This window comes from Phyllostomus discolor, chromosome 4 (assembly GCF_004126475.2).
Source record: "Phyllostomus discolor isolate MPI-MPIP mPhyDis1 chromosome 4, mPhyDis1.pri.v3, whole genome shotgun sequence".
Lineage (NCBI taxonomy): Eukaryota > Metazoa > Chordata > Mammalia > Chiroptera > Phyllostomidae > Phyllostomus > Phyllostomus discolor.
Genome location: NC_040906.2, coordinates 5,749,977 through 5,771,962, shown reverse-complemented (window position 1 = coordinate 5,771,962; position 21,986 = coordinate 5,749,977). Strand labels below are relative to the sequence as shown.

The 21,986-nt window shown below is 44.7% G+C and overlaps 1 protein-coding gene across 1 annotated transcript in view; it reads left to right on the top strand.

Annotated features, from left to right (window-relative positions):
• Positions 1–21,986, top strand: part of SP100 (SP100 nuclear antigen) — a 77,120-nt gene that overhangs the window by 51,221 nt on the left and 3,913 nt on the right. The window contains exons 16-23 of the mRNA XM_036025004.1: positions 3,533–3,577; positions 8,042–8,113; positions 11,419–11,466; positions 13,397–13,501; positions 15,499–15,641; positions 18,391–18,429; positions 19,443–19,484; positions 21,846–21,961. Coding sequence (XP_035880897.1) covers positions 3,533–3,577; positions 8,042–8,113; positions 11,419–11,466; positions 13,397–13,501; positions 15,499–15,641; positions 18,391–18,429; positions 19,443–19,484; positions 21,846–21,961 — 610 coding nt within the window. The remainder of the gene's footprint in view (positions 1–3,532; positions 3,578–8,041; positions 8,114–11,418; positions 11,467–13,396; positions 13,502–15,498; positions 15,642–18,390; positions 18,430–19,442; positions 19,485–21,845; positions 21,962–21,986) is intronic.

Sequence of the window (21,986 nt, the reverse complement as noted above, 5' to 3'; positions counted from 1 at the left end):
CCTCCATTACTACATCGTGATTGGAATACCTCTTTGATCACAGCATGCCTTTACCTGTCTATCTACTAGTGTTTGTTTTGGAATGGGAGGTTCTACAGAAAAGAAAGTTGATCTCAGAGGTACCACCATCCTGATGACTCATTAGGGATGAATTTTAGAATCAACTCAAAGAGATTTCCCTCATCTCCTTCCCAAGTTCACTGGGACCTTTGCACAGAAATGAATTGAATCGCAGTTTAATTTGGAGAGGACAGAGATTTCTACCCATTTATTCATATGCTCTTTAATGTTCTTCCACTAAGAATTTTCTTGTTCTTTTTTTAATTATATTTTGTACAAATTTGTTTCTTATTATGAATGTCTTGTTTTCCCATTATAGAAGAGCTGGAGGGAATTTAAATGAAACAAGATTCTCAAAATCTTTATTTTAATAGAAAATTTATGGTCATTTTATTGCCTACTTATATGAGGAAATCAGAATGCCAAGGATTTTTTTTCTGATTTAATATGAAATCTTACAAGCATGTATACAGTTTAAAGATCCAGTCATCACTTAAAATAGTATGGCCAGTCCCAAAAATTATCAAGACAACCAGTCAGAATTAACTGTCTTAGGGCATTGGTTTCATGAGAAGTAGAAATAATTTCTGATTTGAGGGAGTATTACAAGACCCCTTGAAATAATTCTGCCATGGACAAATTTATATTAACAGAGAGCAGAACAAATTGGTGATAGTTACAAATAGACACAGCTCCATATTTTATAAGACTTATCTTCTTATGAACTTTCTCAGTTCAACACTGTTAAATCATGTCTATAAGTATATTTATGTATCTATTTATTTATAAAACATAATAAATATAATTATAAATTCCATATAAATATATTGTGTGAAATATTTATGTATTTCATACATTTCATTAAATATATATAATGTATGTTATATAAATAAAACCATATGCATATAAACGTATATTGCATGCAATATATTGAAGATATACATCTATATATAAAACTCCAATGTATTTCTGACCGTCTAGATGGCCCCCCACGTTTCCAGGAAAGTATACATACCCAGATCTATTCACACTCAGGAAAGACCTGAGAAAGCCCTGCGCTCCACCCTTGGCTAGCCTTGAGGCTCTGTGCAAGCAGGAAAGGAGAGATAAGGCAGTGTTGTAAACTGCCTGGCTGTGTGTTGGAGGCATGCACCAACACTTGCACAGAGCCCCACTGACAAAGACTAGGAGAGATATCAGTTCTAGGTATTTAAGGAAATTTCTTTCCAATCACTAGCTGACTAACTAAACAGAGACTTCAGTGGCCACATGGCAAAAAATACAGAGTTTGCTAAATCAGTTAAGAAAAAATGTACTACAAGCATACATCAGAAATATTGCAAATTTGGTACCAAACCACTGTAATGAAGCAAAACTGCAATAAAGTGGGTCACACTAATTTCTTTGTTTCCCGGTGCATATAAAAGATGTTTAGACTATAGTGTAGTCTATTTAAAGTGTGCAATAGCATTATCCAGAAAACAATGGACATATCCTAATTAAAGAATATTTCATCACTAAAAAGTGCTAACCATTATCTGAGCCTTCAGGGAGTCACAATCTTTTTGCCGGCAGAAGGCCTTGCCTCAGTGCCGGTGGCCTCTGACTGATTAGGGTGGTGGTTGCTGAAGGTCAGAGTGACTGCAGCAATTTTTTAAAATGAGACAACAATGAAGTTTGCTGCATTTGTTGTGACTCTCTTTTACAAATGATTTCTCTGAGGCATGTGATATTGTTTGATAGCATTTTACTTACAGTAGGATTTCCTTCAAAATTGGATTCAATGGTCTCAATCCTTGCCACTGTCTTATCAACTAATTTTATGTAATATTCTAAACCTTTTGTTGTAATTCAGCAATCCTCACAGCTTCTTCACCATGTGTAGATTCCATCTCAAGAAACCACTCATCCAAAAGAAGCAGCTCCTCATTTGTTAAAGGTTTATCATGAGACTGCAGCAATTCAGTCACATCTTCAGGCTCTAATTCCATTTCCGGTTCTCTTGCTATTTCCACCACATCTGCAGTTGCTGTCTTCACTAAACTCTTGAACCCTCAAAGTCATCCAGGATAGGTGGAGTCAACTTCTTCCAAATTCTAGTGAATGTTGGCATTTTGACCTCTTCCTATGAATCAGGAATGTTCTTCATGGCATCTATAATGGTGAATCCGTTCCAGAAGACCTTCCATTTACTTTTCTCAGGTACATCAGAAGAATAGCTATCCATGACAGCTATATTCTTATGAAATGTATTTCTTAAATAATAAAACTGGAAAGTCAAAATTACTCCTTGACCCATGGGCTGCAAAATGGATATTGCCTTAGCAGGCATGAAAGCAACATTAATGTCATTGTATATCTTCATCCAAGTTCTTGGGTGACTAAGTGCATTGTCAATGGGCAGCAATATTTTAAATGGAATCTTTTTTTCTGAGCAGTAGGCCTCAACGGTGGGCTTTAAATATTCAGTAAACCGTGTTGTAAACAGAAGTGCTGTCATCCAGGCTATGTTGTTGCATCTATAGAGCACAGGCTGAGTAGATTTAGCATAATTCTTAAGGACACTGGCATTTTCAGAATGAGCAATGGCTTCAGCCTAAAGTCATAGCTGCAATAGTCTCTCCCAGGAGAGTCAACCAATCCTTTGAAGCTGCAGGGGTGTCCAACCTGCAGCCCACAGACCGCATGCAGCCCTGGATGGCTATGAAGGTGGCCCAACACAAAATCATAAATCTACTTTAAACATTATGAGATTATTTTTATGATTACATGTCGCAATGGATTTAATGTGTGGCCCAGAGATGCCAAAAGGTTGGCACCCCTTCTGCAAAGCCTGCACTAACTTCTCTTCTCTAGCTGTGAAAGCCCTACATGGAATCTTCTGTCAGTATAGAGCTGTTTTTTTCCTACATCGAAAACCTGTTGTTTAATGTAGCCACCTTCATTATATATCTTCGCTAGATCTTCAGATAACTTCCTGCAGCTTCTGAATCAGCACTTGCGGCTTCACCTTCCACTTTGATGTTGTGGAGATGGCTTCTTTCCTTAAACCTCATGAGCCAGCCTCTGCCAGCATTCAAAGCAAGCCCATGAATCACAGGGTGTCTGAGATCTGTTGATCCCTATTTTCCCTGACACTTCTTCTCATTTGCTGTCAGCTTCTGCCTGACTTCAGCTGCTTTTTATATTTTCCTTATTGTGAATGAGAAAACCTCATGTGAATATGTACTAATAAAGGCACACTGTCAATGACTGGTACTGTGTAGGTACAAGTACTGGACTGGTGGGTTGTTTTTGTTTCTATTGTTGTTTTCAGTGTGGTGACAACAAAGAGGGGTCTTGGTAGCTGGGAATTTAGCCCCGCAAAAATTTGAATGAAGACAAAAATAAGATACTTGAACATTGCTGATATATTAAAGCTTGTAAATCTCTGTTTACAATCCTAAGTGATTATTTTCTTTTCTGTTTAAAGGAGAAAAGAGAAAACACATAGATAAAACTAAGAGTTTTCTAAGAGGTAAGAATAAATGTGGGGATTCACACGTGTGAGCTTACTGCAGACCTGATCTTTCTGCCGGGCCCTCTCTTTGCCACAGCCCCAGAATCTTCTGTGGGTTTCATAACTAATGAATTGCTTAGAGTGCTGGCTGAATCCTTGTAACAAAGAGAACCTAAAATACTGTGGCTTAAATCACATCATTCGTTTCTTTTTCATCTAACAGTCCAGAAGTGGTAGGAAGAACCTACCTTTCTCAATGTATGGTTTCCCTCTCTGAGACCAAGAAAGCTGACCTGGCTGCCACTGCCTCCCCACCAGTGGGCAGAGGAGAAATTGGAAGGGAGAGCACCCACCTACTTCTTTTCATGGAAAGGCCCAGAGTCTTCTGCTCGTATCCCCTATCCCATTAGCCAAACTTCGTCGCAGAGCCAGAGCTAGTTGTAAGTGAGGCTGAGAAATACAATCTCTAGTCAGGCAGCCATGAGTCTATCTGCAACCTTATTCCCACGAAAGAAAGAAAGAATGATTGTGGGTAACAAATAGCTGTCTGCCTGCTTATCCTCCATGTTTTCATTCAAAGTCACTGATCTCCTCAAATAAGAAGGAAAATTCAAACTCCCCATTGGCCTTCTTATCCACCTGAGGCCCTTTGGCAAGAAAATGAGCTGGAAGCTGAATGCGGCCCGGAGGTATGTGGCCAGAGACAAGCCAGCCCTATGTGGGAAACTAGGAAGCAGGAAACAGCATTAGAAAGGTTTCTTGTAACTAATGAACACAGCCCTCCACAGAACAAGGAGAAACAGACAGAAAGAACTTGATTCAATTAGACAGAAGACAGAGTCCTGGTATCACATCAGATCTAAGCCTGGGAAATGCAATTATTGAATGATGCGTGGGTCCCTGGCCAGCAGTGATCACGGAACGCTGTGGATGGCTTGTCGAAAAACACGCAAGAAAAAACATGCACAGAGACAAACTAGTTTCTGTGGGGAAGTAGGGACAAAATGGCCCCCCCACCAGTGGGGAGCATGCCGATTTACCGTCCATACCTGCTTTTATTGGGCTCATTTTGCATAATAATTCAGGTAAAGTACAGTACTCATTAGGGGGAAGTAAGGAACCATAGAAAACAAGGAACTCTGCCGGTCTACTGAGTCGGGATCAAAGAGCTGTAAGACTTTGAGGAACAAACTAACTTCCTCCTTGGACCCCTCTCATTCAACTGAGAGCATTCTAAACAAAGAAGGTTTCACAGTAATGTACATATTCTTTCTTAGGCCTGATCACCCAGGGAATCTGCCCTTTTCAGCACAGAGCTGCACCACCCTGTCATTGTTTCAGGCTTAGCACGGGAACTAAGGCAATAAGGAGATTTTCTCCCAGACGATGAGAACTCAGGCTATGTCAAAGCCAAGGAGTGAGGGTCCATCACCCCCTTTTGCTGCAGCCCCCCAAGTCCTTCTTTTGGGGGGCCTCCCAAAGTGATCATGCCTGTCTTAGGTCATTCCCCCCTTGGGGGATCTTACCCGTCTTTGGCTAACCGACCAAGCTTTGGGGGGTTCAGTTATGAATAAAGCAGCAGAAGCAGCATTCCTGCCAGGGAGATAAGCTTTTGTCTCCTTGCTGGCTTACGGTTCCAAGGGCGTTCCTTTAGCCTTAGCCTAGGCGGGGTTTCAGCTTCTGATACCAGTCAGGGCGGTTCCCAACAATTGAAGCCAAACGTAACCAGGGCATACAGCACACTGGGTGCAGCAAGGGGTAAAAATCATGAAGGACTCTCCAGTCTCAGGATCAGGTTCCACAGTTTTTCATTCTCCAGCACATTCCTCCTTTTCTTCCTCTCCTTTGCTTCTCCTCTTTGTCCCTTCCTTCTCCAATTTTACTTATGTGTCTTTTGTATGCTTTATTTCTTTTATTCATTCCCTAGCATCATATCATATAAAATACTGCTACTAAGTTTACCTGGCACTGTGCAGGTGGCAGGATTTTTTCCTCTGGAGTTAAAACATATTTGCATAGATTTTGTTTCCTTTTCATTTCCTCTGAGTATTTCTATCACTTTGTTTTACATGTGTAATATATTATACAGGGTCCAGCACAAATAACACCCCCTTTTTTATTACAAAATCATAAGCATGTAATTCTATAATATAACAATATCACACTCAAGCACAACATATGACATTTTAGATGAAATATTCAAATTAAAACTAAATTATACCCATATTATTACCCTATGAACCACACTCAAGCAGGCCTTACTTCTGCCAGATCCTGTATATTAAATATATAAATATATAAATGTCTTTGTGTAAATAATATGAATATAAACACTTAAAGTAACACAGATAAATATATACATAAATTCCTAGTATCTCTATCATTTTACCTCTGTGCTTATCTTTACCATCTGGATTATTTCCCCAGTTGTACTTACCCAGTACTAAGATTTTTCTCCTCCGAGCTTCTGTGAAACCTCTTTTTCTTACTGCTTTATTAAAATAGTTGGACTTGGTGGTCTAAGCAGACATCACATTTGCTTTTTCTCCTGCTTCCTTTTGAAATATACTCTCTCAAATAACTTTTCCTGTCCCAGACTGATCTTAGATAAGCCCCAGAGCTGTGCTAGTCCCTTTCAGCAACAGTGATATATTTTCATTCAACATTAAAAAGCCTGAGCTGACTTCTAGCCAAGATGGAGGTGTAGGCAGATACACTTTGCCTCCTCGCACAACCAAAAGAGGGACAACAACAAATTTAAAAGCAAAAATACCCAGAACGCCAGGAAATCAAACTGTATGGAAGTCTGACAACCAAGGAGTTAAAGAAGAAATATTCATCCAGACTGGTAGGAGGGGTGGAGATGAGCAGCCAGGATGGAGAGGACTCGTGGCAAGGCAGCAACTGGAGGACTGGGGTTGGGTGAGGTGGCAACTGGCAGACCAGGCAAGGCAGCAGCTGGCGGAGCAGGCAGTCCCGCATTTGTGTGCAGATAAACCAGGAGGAACAACTGGGGAGCGAGACAGAACAATTTTAATTAAAAGCCCAGTAGCTGTATATTAGTAGTACGTCTTAAGCCCCCAGTTTTCCGAGAAAGAGATCTCTGGTAAGCTGAGCTAGTTTAGTTTTATACCTTTAATTGATATGGCCTCAACAAGTTCAATGAAAGGTGAACCCAACAGTACCAGAGAAAGACGTAGAGGGACACAAAGATGTCTACTCCTGAACAAACCCAAATTGCAGTCCCACCATAGAACCGGAGGGAGAGAGGGAGAGAGAGAGAGGGAGAGGGAGAGAGAGAGAGTTTCAGAGGGAGCGGGAGAGAGAGACAGCACACTCCTTCCTGCCTTCATGGTCCTGCATGAACATGGTGCTCAGGAGATCTGCCTGTACGTGCCTCACCATCTTTCCACCCACACTTCATCACCTACTCAGTGTGGGAGCGTACTCACCTGAGAGAGGGTTTCAATCAACTCTTCTTTGATATCTCTAACTTTAAGGCTTTCTAAGATTTGAAAGACTTTTTTTCAGCTGAGGAGTATTTCCTTCATTTGTACATTTTCTTAACACTTTAAACTTTTTTGAACAAATTCTCCTTGGATGATATTCAGTTGATTAGTTTCTTATATCCTAACTTTTTGTCCAAATCCATGTTGTCACTTTCACTGTATTTTCAGCCCAAAATCCTTCATTCCAAGCTAAGATAATGGCCAGTACTTCATCTGGGTAGCTCATCGTCGGGGCTCCCTAGACAATCTAAATTGTTGCAATGCTGCCTTTGATTTCTGCCTTTCAACCAAAGGGAATCTACATTGCTATACTTAATTATTTTAATATTATTTCTGAGCCCTGGCTGGCGTAGCTCAGTGGATTGAGCATGGGCTGGGAACCAAAGTGTCCCAGGTTCGATTCCCAGCTAGGGTACATTCCTGGGTTGCAGGCCATAACCCCCAGCAACCGCACATTGATGTCTCTCTCTCTCTCTCTCTCTCTCTCTCTCTCTCTCTCTCTCGCTCTCTCTCTCTCCCTCCCTAAAAATAAATAAATAAAATCTTTTAAAAAATATATTATTTCTGGATGCTTCCATTTCTTCATTGGTAATGGGGATAGTAAAAGGTTCTATCTCCTAATTATATTAGTAGATGTAAGGATCTTATGTTCATGTCTGGCACATCATACACACTTAACTACTAATTCTCATTATTCTTCTCAGCATTCCTTCAGGTACAAATGAAACTGTGTCTTAAACTATTTTTAATGAATGTGGTTATAAATGAATGAAGATTAATGTGAGGGTAAAGAAAATGAAATCTAAGATGAACCCACATTAAACATCTAAGGTTTGATAAGTATAAGACTATGGGTTATTTTTTTTCTTTCTGTATTAGCCTCTTGAAAAGTTATATTAAAATGGAATTTTTAAAGCAATATTATACACAATGCAACTTCTCACAGCAATTGCTTTTTTTTGTATTTTTTCAGTGGAAAACAGAAGTACATATAGAATCCAAGCTCTGAATTCCAGAGTCTCAAGGATAAGAAACAAACCAAAAAGTAAAGTTTTTAAAGATGGATACATTTCAATAACTGAACAGCTAAGTTCTTGTGCTTTACTCTTTGCTTTTAGTAACAAACCTATTTCCCTAATCACTTTATGTAACTGTGCTAACTGTTGAGAAATATGTCAGATTTAGTCCATTCCAAAATGCATCAGGGATTGAAGGACGATAACACTGCAAACAAGTATGTTGGTGATGAATCTACAACCAAGACCCGGGTCCCAGGGGCCAGGGCAGGGCTGCCCCTGCTGACCTGACAACTTTTAGGCTGGAAACACAGCTGACCCTTGCACAACACAGGTTTGAATTGCGCCTGTACATTTATAATAAGGGTTTTTTTTAGGTTTCACATCTGGAGAGTCAACCAAATACAGACTGAAAATTGTTTTCGCTTTCCCAACCACGGATTCCCAATTGCAGATGGAAAATACTATCTTCTATTCGAAGCTGGTTGCATCGGCATATGCGAAGGCTGACTGTAGAGTCAGAAGTTACACCCAGGTTTTTGACTGGGTGGGTGGGCACCTGCACCCCTAACACCCAAGCTGGTCAAAGGCCAACTGTAGTAACCATAAACCACTGTGTAACTCACAAGTCATACAGCTGTCTTTCTTCATGTCCCACCACCTCGAGGTAATTGTGTGCTTCACCTCTTCTTACTCATCGGTAAAGTAAAATAAAATGAGGTAATAAGTGATAATAAAGAGGCTGACTGACCTCCAAGGCCTGTCCCAGCCTCATATACAGCTTCAACACCCTGCAGATCTCCCACCGCACTGTGGACGGTTCTCTCTTCTGCAGGGTGAACAGGAAACTGAAGAAGTGTCTTTAATGGATTCCCCTAAACTTCAGTGCTGGTTGGAGGGGCAGGAATAGCAGCTCCTCCTTCTGCAGTTCATTTTTAAACTTTTACATCTGCTTCTACGGAGTAGACAGATTCTCGGTCCTTTGCCACACTCTACCCCCACCATGTATAGAATCTAAGATGCAAAGCCTCCTCCTTGTGCAATATGGAGACGACTCTAGAACCCCAGTGAGCTTCTCTTTCAGCCAGAAGGCTAATATGAAGGAGAAGTGAGGGCAGCAGGTAAGGCAGACACAATCTCCTGTTAGGCTGCCCCATCGTGATCCTGCTGCCCACTCAGCCAGTCCCCATCTCAAACCTACAGAGAGAGTTGTCAAATTATAGACAAATTACAGTCCAAAACTCTTTTTCTGGCCACAAAGCTGGCGGGGGAGGAGGAAGGAGAGGAATTTGGCTAGAAATTGTCTCCTAGTGTAGTAGGCTCAGTACATGTTACCATCTCCCAGTAGTTAAATGGTGGCCAACTTGCTTGGGAATTAAGACATTGGATGGACCTTCTGAGAGGTCTGCACTTTGCTGCAGTTACCACACCACTCCAGGTGATTCTCTTGGCCAGAGTATTTCTCAAGAACACCGGGTCCAGTTCCCATCCACAGAGCCCCAACCGAGCCATGGAAATCACGCTTCTTTATTGATTCCCTTGCTGGCTCCCAGCTCAGCCTTTCTCCCACGGCAGCATGCTTTAGTCATGACCTTCACCTTTACATTTCTTAGAGTTGACCCTAACAGTCTCTCCTACCTTGACATCCCCAAGGACAGAAGTCCATCTTCTGTGGGGGTCTTTTAACACCTTCTCTCTTGGATTAAAGAGAGGTGTCTGACAATTCTCTCCAAGGAAATGTAGCTTCCTTTCTAGGCCTGGTGGTAGGGAAGGCTTGTGCTGGCAGAACCAGCCTCACTGTCCCTTACCATGTTCTCTGCAACACGGCTAGGCTTGCCCCTTTCTTTAAGGTACAGGTGTACTAGGCTCCTATTGTATTGTTCTTGGGTGTTGAGGCTTCCACTGCCACTCTGAGGCAACCTGATAACACTTTTTTGCCCATAATGAGTAGACCGAACTATTAAGAAAATTATTTTATATTGATTTTAATTTTTCTGGCTACATTATTATTTACAAGGGTTAATGTGGGGGTTAGTGTTATTAAGATAGTAGACCCAAGAAAAGTCAAACCTTACTTTGTCCAGACATCTTACTTCCTAGACGCTGGATGACAACAAGGTGCTGGAACATGCTAACACACAAAGAACCATCGCAAAGCAAAGCCCCTCAGCACCTTGACACATAGGACTCGGTGTTCCACCCACATTTTTTTCATGCTGAAAACTGGCTGGAGAACATTGAGCATCTGTTTGTTTACCCTGGAGTTGTCTGTAAACCTGAAGGTTTTCATGGCAGGGGAGCCTAGCTCACCCAATAGACCCAGAAGGATTTATTTAAATAGAGAGAAACTAAGATGAAGCGAATGTGTGTTTGCCAATAATAGCTAGTGATGAACAGACTCAGGTTATAGTCAGGGGTGTACTCTAATCTTCCGAGATATTTCGTTATCTTTATCCCTACAACCTTTAGAACCTGGGCATCCATTTCTATACGTTCCCTTTTATTGGGTTAGTTTTTCAGTCTCTTCTCATTTTTTCCCCATAATTAGTATAAAAATCTACTTGCAAGATTAGGCTTGTGGCAGCTATCTTATTGGTAGAGTTCACCATGAGATCTACCCTTGAGACCTTATGTTACTGCCTTGTATCTCTGTCTCTCTATCAAAGGAAATCTCCGGTACCTTATTTAATTTGAATATCTATCTCTACACATTTATTTCCTCACCTAACGAATGAAGGTAGTGTTAGTTCTTATTTGGAACATTTGTTCCAACAACGAAGTGAGTTAATACAACTAAGGTCTAAGAATGGTTCTAGTGCAAAGCAAGTTCTCAGCAGGTGTCCACCCTCATCATTCTTCTCAGCCTGTTGCTTGGGAAATACATAAAACACAGTACATGATACAAAGTTATCTGGGATAATTTGGAGATATTAGAAAAAGAAATTTAGAATGAACCTCAGTTAAGTATCATCCTTATAACTAAGTCTAGGCCTGGGTTCAGTGAATTCTGGCCCATAGAGTAAACCCAGCCCATTGTTTTATAAAGTTTTATTGGGACGCATGCACAGCCACCTCTTTTTATTTATGTATTACCTAGGAAGGATTTCACAATACAACAGCAGCGCTGAGTAATTACAGGCCTTGAATATAATTACTATCTGGCCCCTTACAGAAAACAGTTTCTCAGTCCTGATCAGGCATTCTATAGTTTTATCAAAGGACTAGACAGGCTCCTGCAGAGTTTTTACCTGAATGGTATTTTCCCACAACACTATTGTTTGCAATGCAATTTCATAAATAAGAGACATTTATGTTATTTTCTTTTTTCCCTCAGGGAAAAAAGCAGTCAACCCTGGACCTTTGAAAAGATGCAGAAAAAGAGGTAAAAAGAAGTGATTAATTGATTAATACACTTTTATTAATTAAGCACCTCAATTTTAACTTTATACTCTGTGTAAGCTAATTTCTGAATTAGCTTACGGAGCCAGTCACAAACCTTAGGGTGGTCATCAGCCTTGGTCAGTGTCAACAACATGACAGGACGCTGATAGCACCACTTTACTGATGCTGATCAATTGATCCGTGAGGGAGCACAAGGCTCCCCCCACGGCCCCGATAAAAGGGTGTGACTCATGTGCTGTTTATATCCTGACCACAGAGGGACCCACCAGTTGCCCGCCAACGGGGACCCTGGGTGGTAATACAAGACCTGTGTCCTGAGTCCTAACATACCTTTGATGATGTGATTTTTGCTAGTCCTTTCGTCTTTTGCTTTAATTTCCTCCTCTGTAAATGGGTGAGTGGCCTCCTGGGCCATCCCCAGCTCTGACAGAACTGACTCTGAGAGGGCCAGGGCCAGCCCACCCTGCCCATGCTGGACAGGAGCCCTAGCATGTGTCTCCATGGGTCCCCTCAGTGTTAGCCAGGAGGACAGGAGCAGGTGCTGCTGTTACTGAAGTTCATGCTGAGACTTGCAACAACTGCAGAATCAGAACCCAGTGCCCCACCCAAAGGATGTACAGAGGCCCTCTTCCTGACCAACTTGCAGTGTCTTCTAGAGCACCCTGCCCTGGGTGTCACAGAGTGAAAACCACCAAGTTCACAGGAAGGGGAAGTGAAACAAGGCAGAGCAAGGAGGGAACACAGACACTGCTCTTGCTAGTGTCACCATAGCCCGTTAATTAGTTGTTCATAAGAAAGAAAGCCAAGGGAGCATTGAGTTTAATGAACAGGGGAGCATGAGCCTGCTTGCTTCACCAGGAAGCTATACCTTCACGCTCCAGGGGCTACAGCATTGCTCACCCTGGGGGGTTAACACTCCTGGCTCCTTTCCCCCTCTGATACCAGACTGAGGAGGGTCCAGGGAGAGGTGCTTGACCACGGAGGCTTGTCCGTCTAACTAGGGGGTGGACCCATCAAAAAGCCCATGAAAGCTTGAGAAGTTGATTGGTTATTTTTAAAAAGCACCTAGTTAGTCCCAAACCATGGCTAATATAATCCCAGGGGGAAAAAAAAATCTCCCTATCTCTCTCTCTCCCACACACACACACCTTCATATGCCCACACATTTGCCTGCTCTCTCTCGCTTGGGAGCACACACGCACGTGGCTCTAGCAGCTACTCGGGCCTGCAGCAACTGCGTGGGCTCCGAAGGACTACGCTTTAGCGTGAAACAGAAACTCCGGGCCTCGGCTTTTGCTTTGGCCTTAGTGAAGGCAAAACAGGACTTTTTCCATGATGGGATGAACAGAGAGGGGATGCAGGGGCAGCCTTCCCCACCAATGAACCATCTTGCCACGCCACAGTCTCCCATGCGCAGGTCCTTGGAACGCTTTCCTCGCAGTCCTGTGAGGGAAGAGCCTGATCTCCCCCGACGACACTAGGTGTTCCGTTGTCACCCTGCTCTTTGTGCTCCCAGTGGGTGCCTCTGCCAAGGAGACACAACTAAAAGCTGGTGGGGGGGTGGGGGGCGGTTCTCCATCCACTTAACTGCAAGTCAATAATATGACTAATTAGACATCTTCCTCAAAACCAGGAGAAAAATCATTGTGTCCCACGTAATTGTGGCCAATAAGCTTGGGAACTCACGCCCTTCCACCCGAGGCTTTTACGGAAGATTTCAGAGAACAGGAATAGAGGATGACGTTATCTTCATGTGTCTCACCAGCCATAAACGAAAGGCCCAGTTCGTGGGGCGCTCCCTCCAATAGGTTTTAATCTGTACAAGAAGGATCTCACGATGGATGAGGAGAAAGAGGGCACAGTTGTATAAGATGGAATGAAAAAGTAATAATAATAATGCTTTCTTACAGCTCCAAGAATTCCCAGAGATACAAATATGGATTTTCAACCTCCTAAACTTCTGGTGACCTGCGGTCAGGCGAAGGGGATTTTATGTAAGGAGTTGATGAAACAAGGTGAGTTTCCTGGTCTTCCATGTTTTTCAGCTGGAAACTACCCCCATGTGGTCATTGTATTATTCAAGGGCTAGACACCTGCACCGGGTCTCCAAGCCCATCCCCAGGTTCATTGACTCACTAGGGCCCTCACAGAACCTAACATATAGTCAAACTCATTGCTACAACTTATTAAATTGATACAAAGCAAAGGCAGCAAAGGCAAAAAGACCCCTTAACAAAGTCGAAAGGAAACCAGGTGTCAGTTTCCAAGAGTCCTCTCCCAGTGGAGCCACGCAAGTCACACTGAATTTTCCAGCAACCGGTTCTAACACGTGTGAGATGTTGTCCATCAGGGAAGTGGCCCTGAGCCTAGGAGCCCAGAGTTTTTATCGGGAGTTAGCGACACAGGTATACTTTACCTGTCACCCACCAAAATTCCAGATGCCCAGAAGAAATGCAGGTGTCCAGCATAAGCCGTATGGGGAGGGTGGGACCTCTCCTGAAATCCAGGTTCTCAGATGCCAGCCAAGGGCTGGCCCTGGAAGCAGGCATTCCTAAAGACAGCTGTCTTGGGTCCGCTCTGTTAGGTCTTTTCTGCGCCATGTCCCAGACAGGCTGGAGGAAAGATGGCATTTCCACACTTTTCAAATTCATACGCATTAGCCTACCGGGCTGTCTCCCCTTTCTTCCATAGAAAAGGTCCCCATGACACCCATCCAGCACCCAATATAACAGCAGGGGCTTCAGTATCGGGGTGGGGGGAATATACACAACTGAGAAATCCAACAACAACCTCACAGCCCCGGTCCCTGTAACGTCTGTACCACCTGTGCTAACCGGAAGGAGCACAGGACTTAGGATCAGGAGACCTGGCTTCAAGTGCCAGCTATACCAGGAGTGTCTGTTTCATCTGGACCGAGCCATTGTCTCCCATCCTAAACTTCCTCCTACAAAACAGGAATAATAATAAAACTTCCCTCACTGTATTATAATGAGAAAAAAATGGGATAACTTGCAAATTATAATTATTGAAGTAGAGCACAAATGTCCACCTGCCGTGGCTGGCGCCAACAAGTATAAACGTGTGCCCTACGACTATATTGCATGTGAGTGAGTTCACTTTTCCCGCCACATAACGTTTCTGTAATTAGTTTCCACACAAAATAACCATGAGTCCAAAAGGTGAGAAATCGCTGGTTGCCATTAGCTGGACGATCAACATTGTACGAAATGAGGCAGACGCGGCCGAGGAGACAGCTGCCACATGGCCACGTGGGTGCCCTCATCTGCCCCCCCTCGGACACTGAGCCTGGCTCAGTCGAGGGTCTCAGACAAGGGAAGGGAAAGGACCTTGGTCATTCTTCTTTAGAGCCATTCATTCCGTTTGTTTGTTTCTCTTTTGAATGTGCCATATTTTGCTGTGTATAATGTGTACATTTTTGCCCAAATGTTTGAAGGAAAAAAAAAAGCTCTGCATTATACAAGCGTAGTACCTGAAATACCTTGCATCTGGTCTTGTGTTTTGTAATTATTTGTTACATAAAATTTCTTGTGCCATAATATGTTCACAAATAAATGCTAAACTTCCTTTATAATACAAAAACAACTATCTAAATATAAATAAATAATTAATTAAATTTAAAAATGAAAAGGAAAGGTGTTTTTTTTCTTAAAAGTTTGGGCCAAAATCATGGGTGCACATTAGACAAGGGAGTGCATTATGCATAGCGAAATACAGTAGTTAAGTGCTTTTTAAAAGTGAATGTTGGTAATAATTAGTGCCCTTCTCATCCCACAAAGAAATGTGCACTCACAGCAGGAAGTCCCCTTCCGCCCTCGCATTTCCGGTGCCCGTGGGGCCCCTGAGTGGGGACTCGGCTCTCCTGTGTTACTGGTTCCAAGCCCAAAATGGGTGGCCCCCGAACCACGTGGTAGGAGGCCGAGTTCTGGGGTTTTCAGTGGGGGGCACTTCCGGGCAACGGAGGGAGCTCAGCTTGTCTTGCTCGGCCTCACAGGCATCGCAGCGAAGTGTGTAGAGTTGACGGATGGGAAGCAGCTCACCCTCAAGGAATTCGAAATCGAAGGGGACCATGAAAAATCCAAGAACTGGAGGCTGAGCGTGCGCTGCGGCGGCTGGCCCCTGAAGCTCCTGATTCAGGTACCCTAGTGGCAGGGGGCTGAAATTAAGGATGCAGTGTCACCATCCACCAACTCCGAGCTTCACCCATGTCTGGAAAACCATCGTGACCTCCCTTGCGCAGGTCATAATGATGTCCTTACTAACACTCCACTCAGGTGTTACCTCGGCTGGCTTTTATTACAGCTTAATCCTCAAAGTGCAAGAACTCTCATCCCCTGGAAGGTAGACAGTAAGTTGTGGCCTTGGCTCTGTCACAAGTGGTTGTTCAAAGTAGCATAACAGAACTGGGTTATCTGAAATAATGCACCAATACAGGTGTTTCCTGGGTTACAGATTACTCATCGTATTTCAACGTTGTTTCTTTTGTTGGCCAACTGAAATTCATTCTTGAAAGAGAGTATACATAAGTGGCATTCTGAAATGCCACTTTCGGTCCTCGTACCAGCCCCCTGATGTGGACAAGGAGGGCCGGGTCTCTGCCACACACGAGCCTCTGCCTTCTGACTGTTTCTGTCACTTGCCCCAGATGGCCCTTCCTCGCTCCCCTCTAATGCTCAGGAAGAGCCCTTTGCTCAGCAACGTTTATTGAGCTACATCTAGAGGACCAGGGACTGTAAGGTTCGAGCCCCAGTCCCTAACAAGGAGGGAGGCTGCACATTCCTAACCACAGGGCTGCTGGTGGGGAGGCACTGGCAGGAGGAGACACAGGGTCTCAGGGGAGGGGAAGTTCCTTCTGACTTTGAGGTTGAGGACAGTTTGATGGAACAGTTTGCACTGAGCTGGGTCTTAAAAGAAGCATAGTTCTGACAAGGAGAGCTGTGGGTACGACACATTTCACATAAAAAGGATGGCATGAGAATCCTTCCCATAACTTATCGAGATGTTGTGGGTAATGAGGCTCAGTACACAGGGTGGGTTAGCTATAGAGGTCCTGAGGCCAGAGGAAGGAGGACTGATGTGGACCCCGGCCCTCGGGGTCCGTGTGTTGTGGATGCAGTGAACAAATTCGCACGGACTACCGAAGTCCTGTGGAGAAAAAGGGATGGCCCCGTCACTCTCTCAAGGGGAGAGCACCTCGACCTTGGCCTCAACAAGCTTTTATTGGCTTTCTAATAGCATACATCAAAGAAGGTTCTCATTCATTACGCTCGGGTTTGCTTTAGGTAATTACTTTTTACAGATAATAAAGAAAAGAATGTTTCTGATTATTTCCTACAGATTAACGAGGAAAAAATGTTGCAGATGCAAGGGAACAATAACAGTAATTGGCCTGGTTACACTTTAGTCCCTGGGAGAATTAGCACAGACTTCAGGAAGTTACTTTAAAGACATGAAGTAAGCATTTGCTGTTTCAACTCAGGGTGAGGGAGTTTTAGCAAGAGCAAGCCTCAAAGCAGCCTAGGCATCATGCAGGCCTGGTTTCCCATGGGAAAGCCCATCGGTGGGTTTGGTGGCCTGCATGCCAACACGCGCCTATGGGCTTTCCAATAGGCCTAGGCTACATTCGCCATTGCCAGGCAGATTGGTTCCCTATAGAGGACGAACCCTTCTTTAATCGTAGGGGAGATCATGGGAGGTTTGAGCTAGGGACTGACTGACATAGTTGAAATGATGCCTGAGAAATATTGATCCGATCAGAGAATGCAATATGGATTAGAGGGCGGAGCACTTGAAGCCATGGAAACCTTCAGTGACCTTCACAGCCTTTCTGTCTGACACACCTCCACTCAACCTGCAAGGCCAAGTTCCAGCAGCACGTGCTCTGAAGTCCTTCACACTCGCTGTGTTTGTTCCCCATCGCTGCCGTAACAGCTGTCCACCAACGTAGGGCTTCCAACAATATGAGCCTATTACCTCACAGTTCCGGAAGCCGGAAGTCTGAAGTCAGTTTTGAAAGGTTCGAGTCAAGGTGTCAGCAGGGAGCATTCCAGGTGCAATGTGTCCCTGGCTTTTATCACCCACTAGAAGCCACCCACATCCCTTGGCCCATGGTGCCCTCCACGAATCAGCCTCTTGCTCTATCATCCCGTCCCCTGACACTCTGACCCTCCCGCCCCCACTCAGGAAGCCCCTTGTGATTGCATTCACCCCACCCAGATAATCAGAAGAGTCTTCTCATTTCAAGATCCTTCATTTAGTTACCTCTGTAAAGAGGCAGTTGCTCTTCACGGGTCAATTAACATTCACAGGCCTGAGGATTAGGACACTAACATCTTCGGGGACCGTTATTCAACCTACCACACTCACTCATCTCTGGAACCCAAAATACTCTGTGAGGGCATGGTTTATGCTTGATCGTCCTCACCTGTGGTTTGCCAGCTCCTCCCACTCCTCTCCTCAAAAGTCTGGACACCTGTGTGTGCCCAAGGCCACTGGTGGCGCCTGACACCCAATACCTGTCCCTTACCAAGTGTGTGCCAATGGAGCAGCTGACGTGTGTGAGGTATAACAACACAAACTAGAGAGGTCCTGGGGGGAATGGAAAGGAAGTGATGGGCACAGAAGAGGCCGTAAAGAAAAACTTGGAAGGGCTTCATAAGGGGAGCAAGAGAGAGGGAGCAGTTTTTAAAGCTGAGCCTGGATAACAGAGGGCAGCGTGTTACAGATTGGGGGCGGGGGGGGAGTTATTTCCTGTGAAGACACCTTGAATGTGTGTTGTTGACGATGGGACATATCTGGGGCGTGGCCAGAGACACCAAGCTCTAAACAGTAGAAAAAGTATAAAAGTACAAAGTAGACACATTTTGTAATTTCTTTTCTCTTTCAGAAAGGATTTCTGCCAGACCCACCAAGGACGAGAAAAAAGGTGATTATCATATGACTTTCAGCCAGTGTCTCATCCATCATCCTGTTGATTTTTCCATTTCTGTGGCCATATTTTACAGTTTCTAAATTCACTAATCTCACTAACTCTGATGAAACTTGATTGTATAATGTGGTGTTTTTGCAGCTGCTGCTCTCACACACTACAGTGTATGAGGCCAGGACTTCTTTAAGCACTAAAACATTAGACACAGAGGTGAGGACGACCCTTTAAACTAGACCATGAGGCAGAACTGACCTTAGGTGATTATTTCAACATCGCTGTCTAACCTGAGAGAATAACTCATGGGGAGGGCGGGGGTTCTAGAGCACCCAGAGGGACAGGCAGTCACACGGCCACTTCTCGGGTCATTCTGCCTTGGATCCACTGGGCGGGTTGTCTGTGGCCTCTCTGCTCTGGGCTGGAGGTAAAAGCTGGGGCAGTCATTATTCCAGACTAGAAGGAAGTCAAGTTATTTCGCAGATAGCCAAGGTCAATGCAGCTCTTGCAATTTGGGAGACAGTGGAAAGGTGCTCACCTTCCAAGAGAAGAGGTGCAGAACTGGGGCCTTGTGCCCATTCTATCCTTAGGGCTGTGCCAGGAGAGCGGTGGAAGGCAGTGGAGTCACAGGGACATCGGCATGGCTCCCAGGACTCTGGGCCCTGTGTCACTGGGGCTGCAGGGCATGAGTCCTCAGTCTGAGTCTCTCATTGCAGCTCCAACTCCATCTGGGAGGACCAGGGCCAGAGTCCCTCTCCATACGGCTTCACGAAAGCCAGCTGGGGCCTGAGAGCCAAAGAACGTGACGTGCATTGGGCCAAACTATCACTGACACACACTTTGCTGGGGGACTTCGTTGTTCTCCAGTTAGATATGTTCTCCATCACCGTAAAAGATGATGCAAAACAAAGGGAGGGCTGGGGCATGAATCCTTTACATAAAAAGTCTGTTCCAACGTTTGGTTAATGAAAACGCATATTCACTATTATCATTCAATCTTTCTCTGCTTTCTATAGACAATACCAGAGTCTCACAGCAATGACTTCATTGACCCATATGTAAGTACGGACTCCCACCTGTAACCCCAGAATAATCCGGGCCCTTTCCCTCAGTACATTATCCTGAAGTGCGCTCACACTCCGCTGGAACGTGCTGCTGTGTGTGATGAGCAGTGAATGGCAGATGCATCACCCCCGTCGGATAGATGGCTCTGGGATTGGGGGTCTCCAGTGTGAAAGCCTCCTTGCTGTTGTTCGGAGGAAACCTTCCTGGCTCCCCATCGCTATGAGAGACAGAGCTTTAAGTCTAAGTCTGGGTGTGGGAAAGGGCAGAATCTATGTTTACTGCCAGGCTCCTGGGCGAATGATGGGGTGGGTGCTTGGTGAGAGGTGGAGCTGAAGGGGGAACAGATTCCAGACAGAGAGACGAGGAATGTGCTTGGGGACAGGGTGGATTTTGGACTCGATGAAGAAGGTCTACCTGGAGCTGGTGGAAAGCCGGGTGTGGATGTTGAGGGGCTCAGGAGGAGACAGGAGACAGGAGTTTTAAAGTCTAAGTCTAAATATGGTGGGCATGGTCATGGGAGTAGTGACGGGCGGGGGGGTGTAAGACAGAGCCCCAAGGAATGCCCACATTCTAAGTGAGGAAGCTTCGAAGAACAAGCTAGAGTGTAAGGGGGAGAACTCCAAGAGAGTGGAGTAGCACAGAACAAAGCACAGTGTTTCTAGAAGGAAGAAGGGGAATGACCTTCCCTCTCACCTCCCACTTCCTCACCACCCATCCGCATCTCAGCCACCCATCTCTGGGTGGGCCGGTCCCCAAGTCTGTGCATTATTTTGTACCTGGATTGTCACAGAACTCCTCCTTCTAATGCCTGGTGTAGACAGGAGATTTTCGTCTAGGTGCGGTAGCGTTTCACTGGGTGAAACATTTCCCCACCACACCGTTCTCCTCTAACTACTCTCTTTCTGCTCAGGTGGTCCCAGAAGAGGAGCCAAATCCTTCTGGACATGTCTCCATCTCCATCATAGACACAAGACCCTCAGACACAGAAATTTCATTTTGTTATTACTTTTATCCTTACCTGAGGATAAGCTTATTGATTTTAGAGAGCAGGGAAGAAAGAGAAGAAGAGGGGGATATAAGAAAGAAACATTGACCACTGCCTCCAGTGTGCACCCCAGCTGGGAACTGAACCCACAACCTAGATATGGGCCCTGGCCAGGGATCAAACCCGCGACCTTTCAGTTGACAGGATGACACTCCAACCAACTAAGCCACCCAGCTGGGGCCAGGTATAGAAACTTTAGTATGCAGAGATTCACATGTTATGGCCACAGAGATTGTCACACACACATTTTTTAAAAAGCAACTGATTTCCCTCAGCCTCCAAAGGGCTCTTTCCTTGATCGATTCTTATTTGGGTCTCTAAATTCTACCATTTTAACATGCACTTTTTCATTCCACAATACTTAGATGCAAACACTGTCAAATTTTTTACTTCACTAAAGGAAATCAAATCTGGCTGAAAGCCCCACATATTAAGATTGGTGAGGACCCAGCATCGGCCGACTCCGTGGGCTCCTCCATCCTCCTTACACAGGACACAGCACCAGGTCATCCATGGACCCAATGGCTGCCACTCTCCCTGGCCATTCAGAACCGGAGCCTCCACACCTTGCAGGCCAACCTGAGTCACAGCGCCCCTTCCCCAGGCTCCCAGAGCTGAAAAGCTCTGTCTTCCCTGACCCTTGCCTGGTCATCTGTGCCCATGGTCTTTCAAAAAAAAGCAGAGTGCCCTGGCTGGCATAGCTCAGTGGATTGAGCGCAGGCTGCAAACCAAAGCATCGCAGGTTCGATACCCAGTCAGGGCACATGCCTGGGTTGCAGGCCACAGCCCCCAGCAACCGCACATTGATGTTTCTCTCTCTCTTTCTCCTTCCCTTCTCTCTCTAAAAATAAATAAATAATTTTTTTAAAAAAGCGGGGTGCACTGGTATCTCAGAAGTTTATTCCATCACATTAAATTCTCAGTACATCACTCTGTGATGAGTCGCTTTAGATGATGCAGTCTAGATAACTAGATAGACACTATATTCCTGAGCCAGGTTTGTCCAGCAGCAGCATCCATTTCTCAGGTTATCTTTAACTCATCCTTTTTTGTTGCTGGCTGAATGAATCTCTGTCTTCCTAAGGAAAACTGCCCTGATCTAACACAACCACTTCCTCCTGAACTTGACTGCAGACCAGAATGCCTTCTTCTCAAATCTCTGCTCGGTGTCGACCCTGAATATTTCGTGGAGAGACATTTACCGGTGTCACCTTGGTACAAGCAAAGTCTGTGTGTTCTAGTATCAAAACCTCTTGACCTTCCTGAGTCTCACCGAGCCCGGTGGGGTCTACATTCTCTCCCCTTGTAGCCGGAAAACTCCAACGAATGTGAGGTGTGCCGTAGAAGAGGAAAGCTCTTCTGCTGTGATACTTGTCCGAGGTCCTTTCATGGCAAATGCCACATCCGTCGTATTGATCCTGACAGGTTGGTGAGACCCGATTCCCTCTCG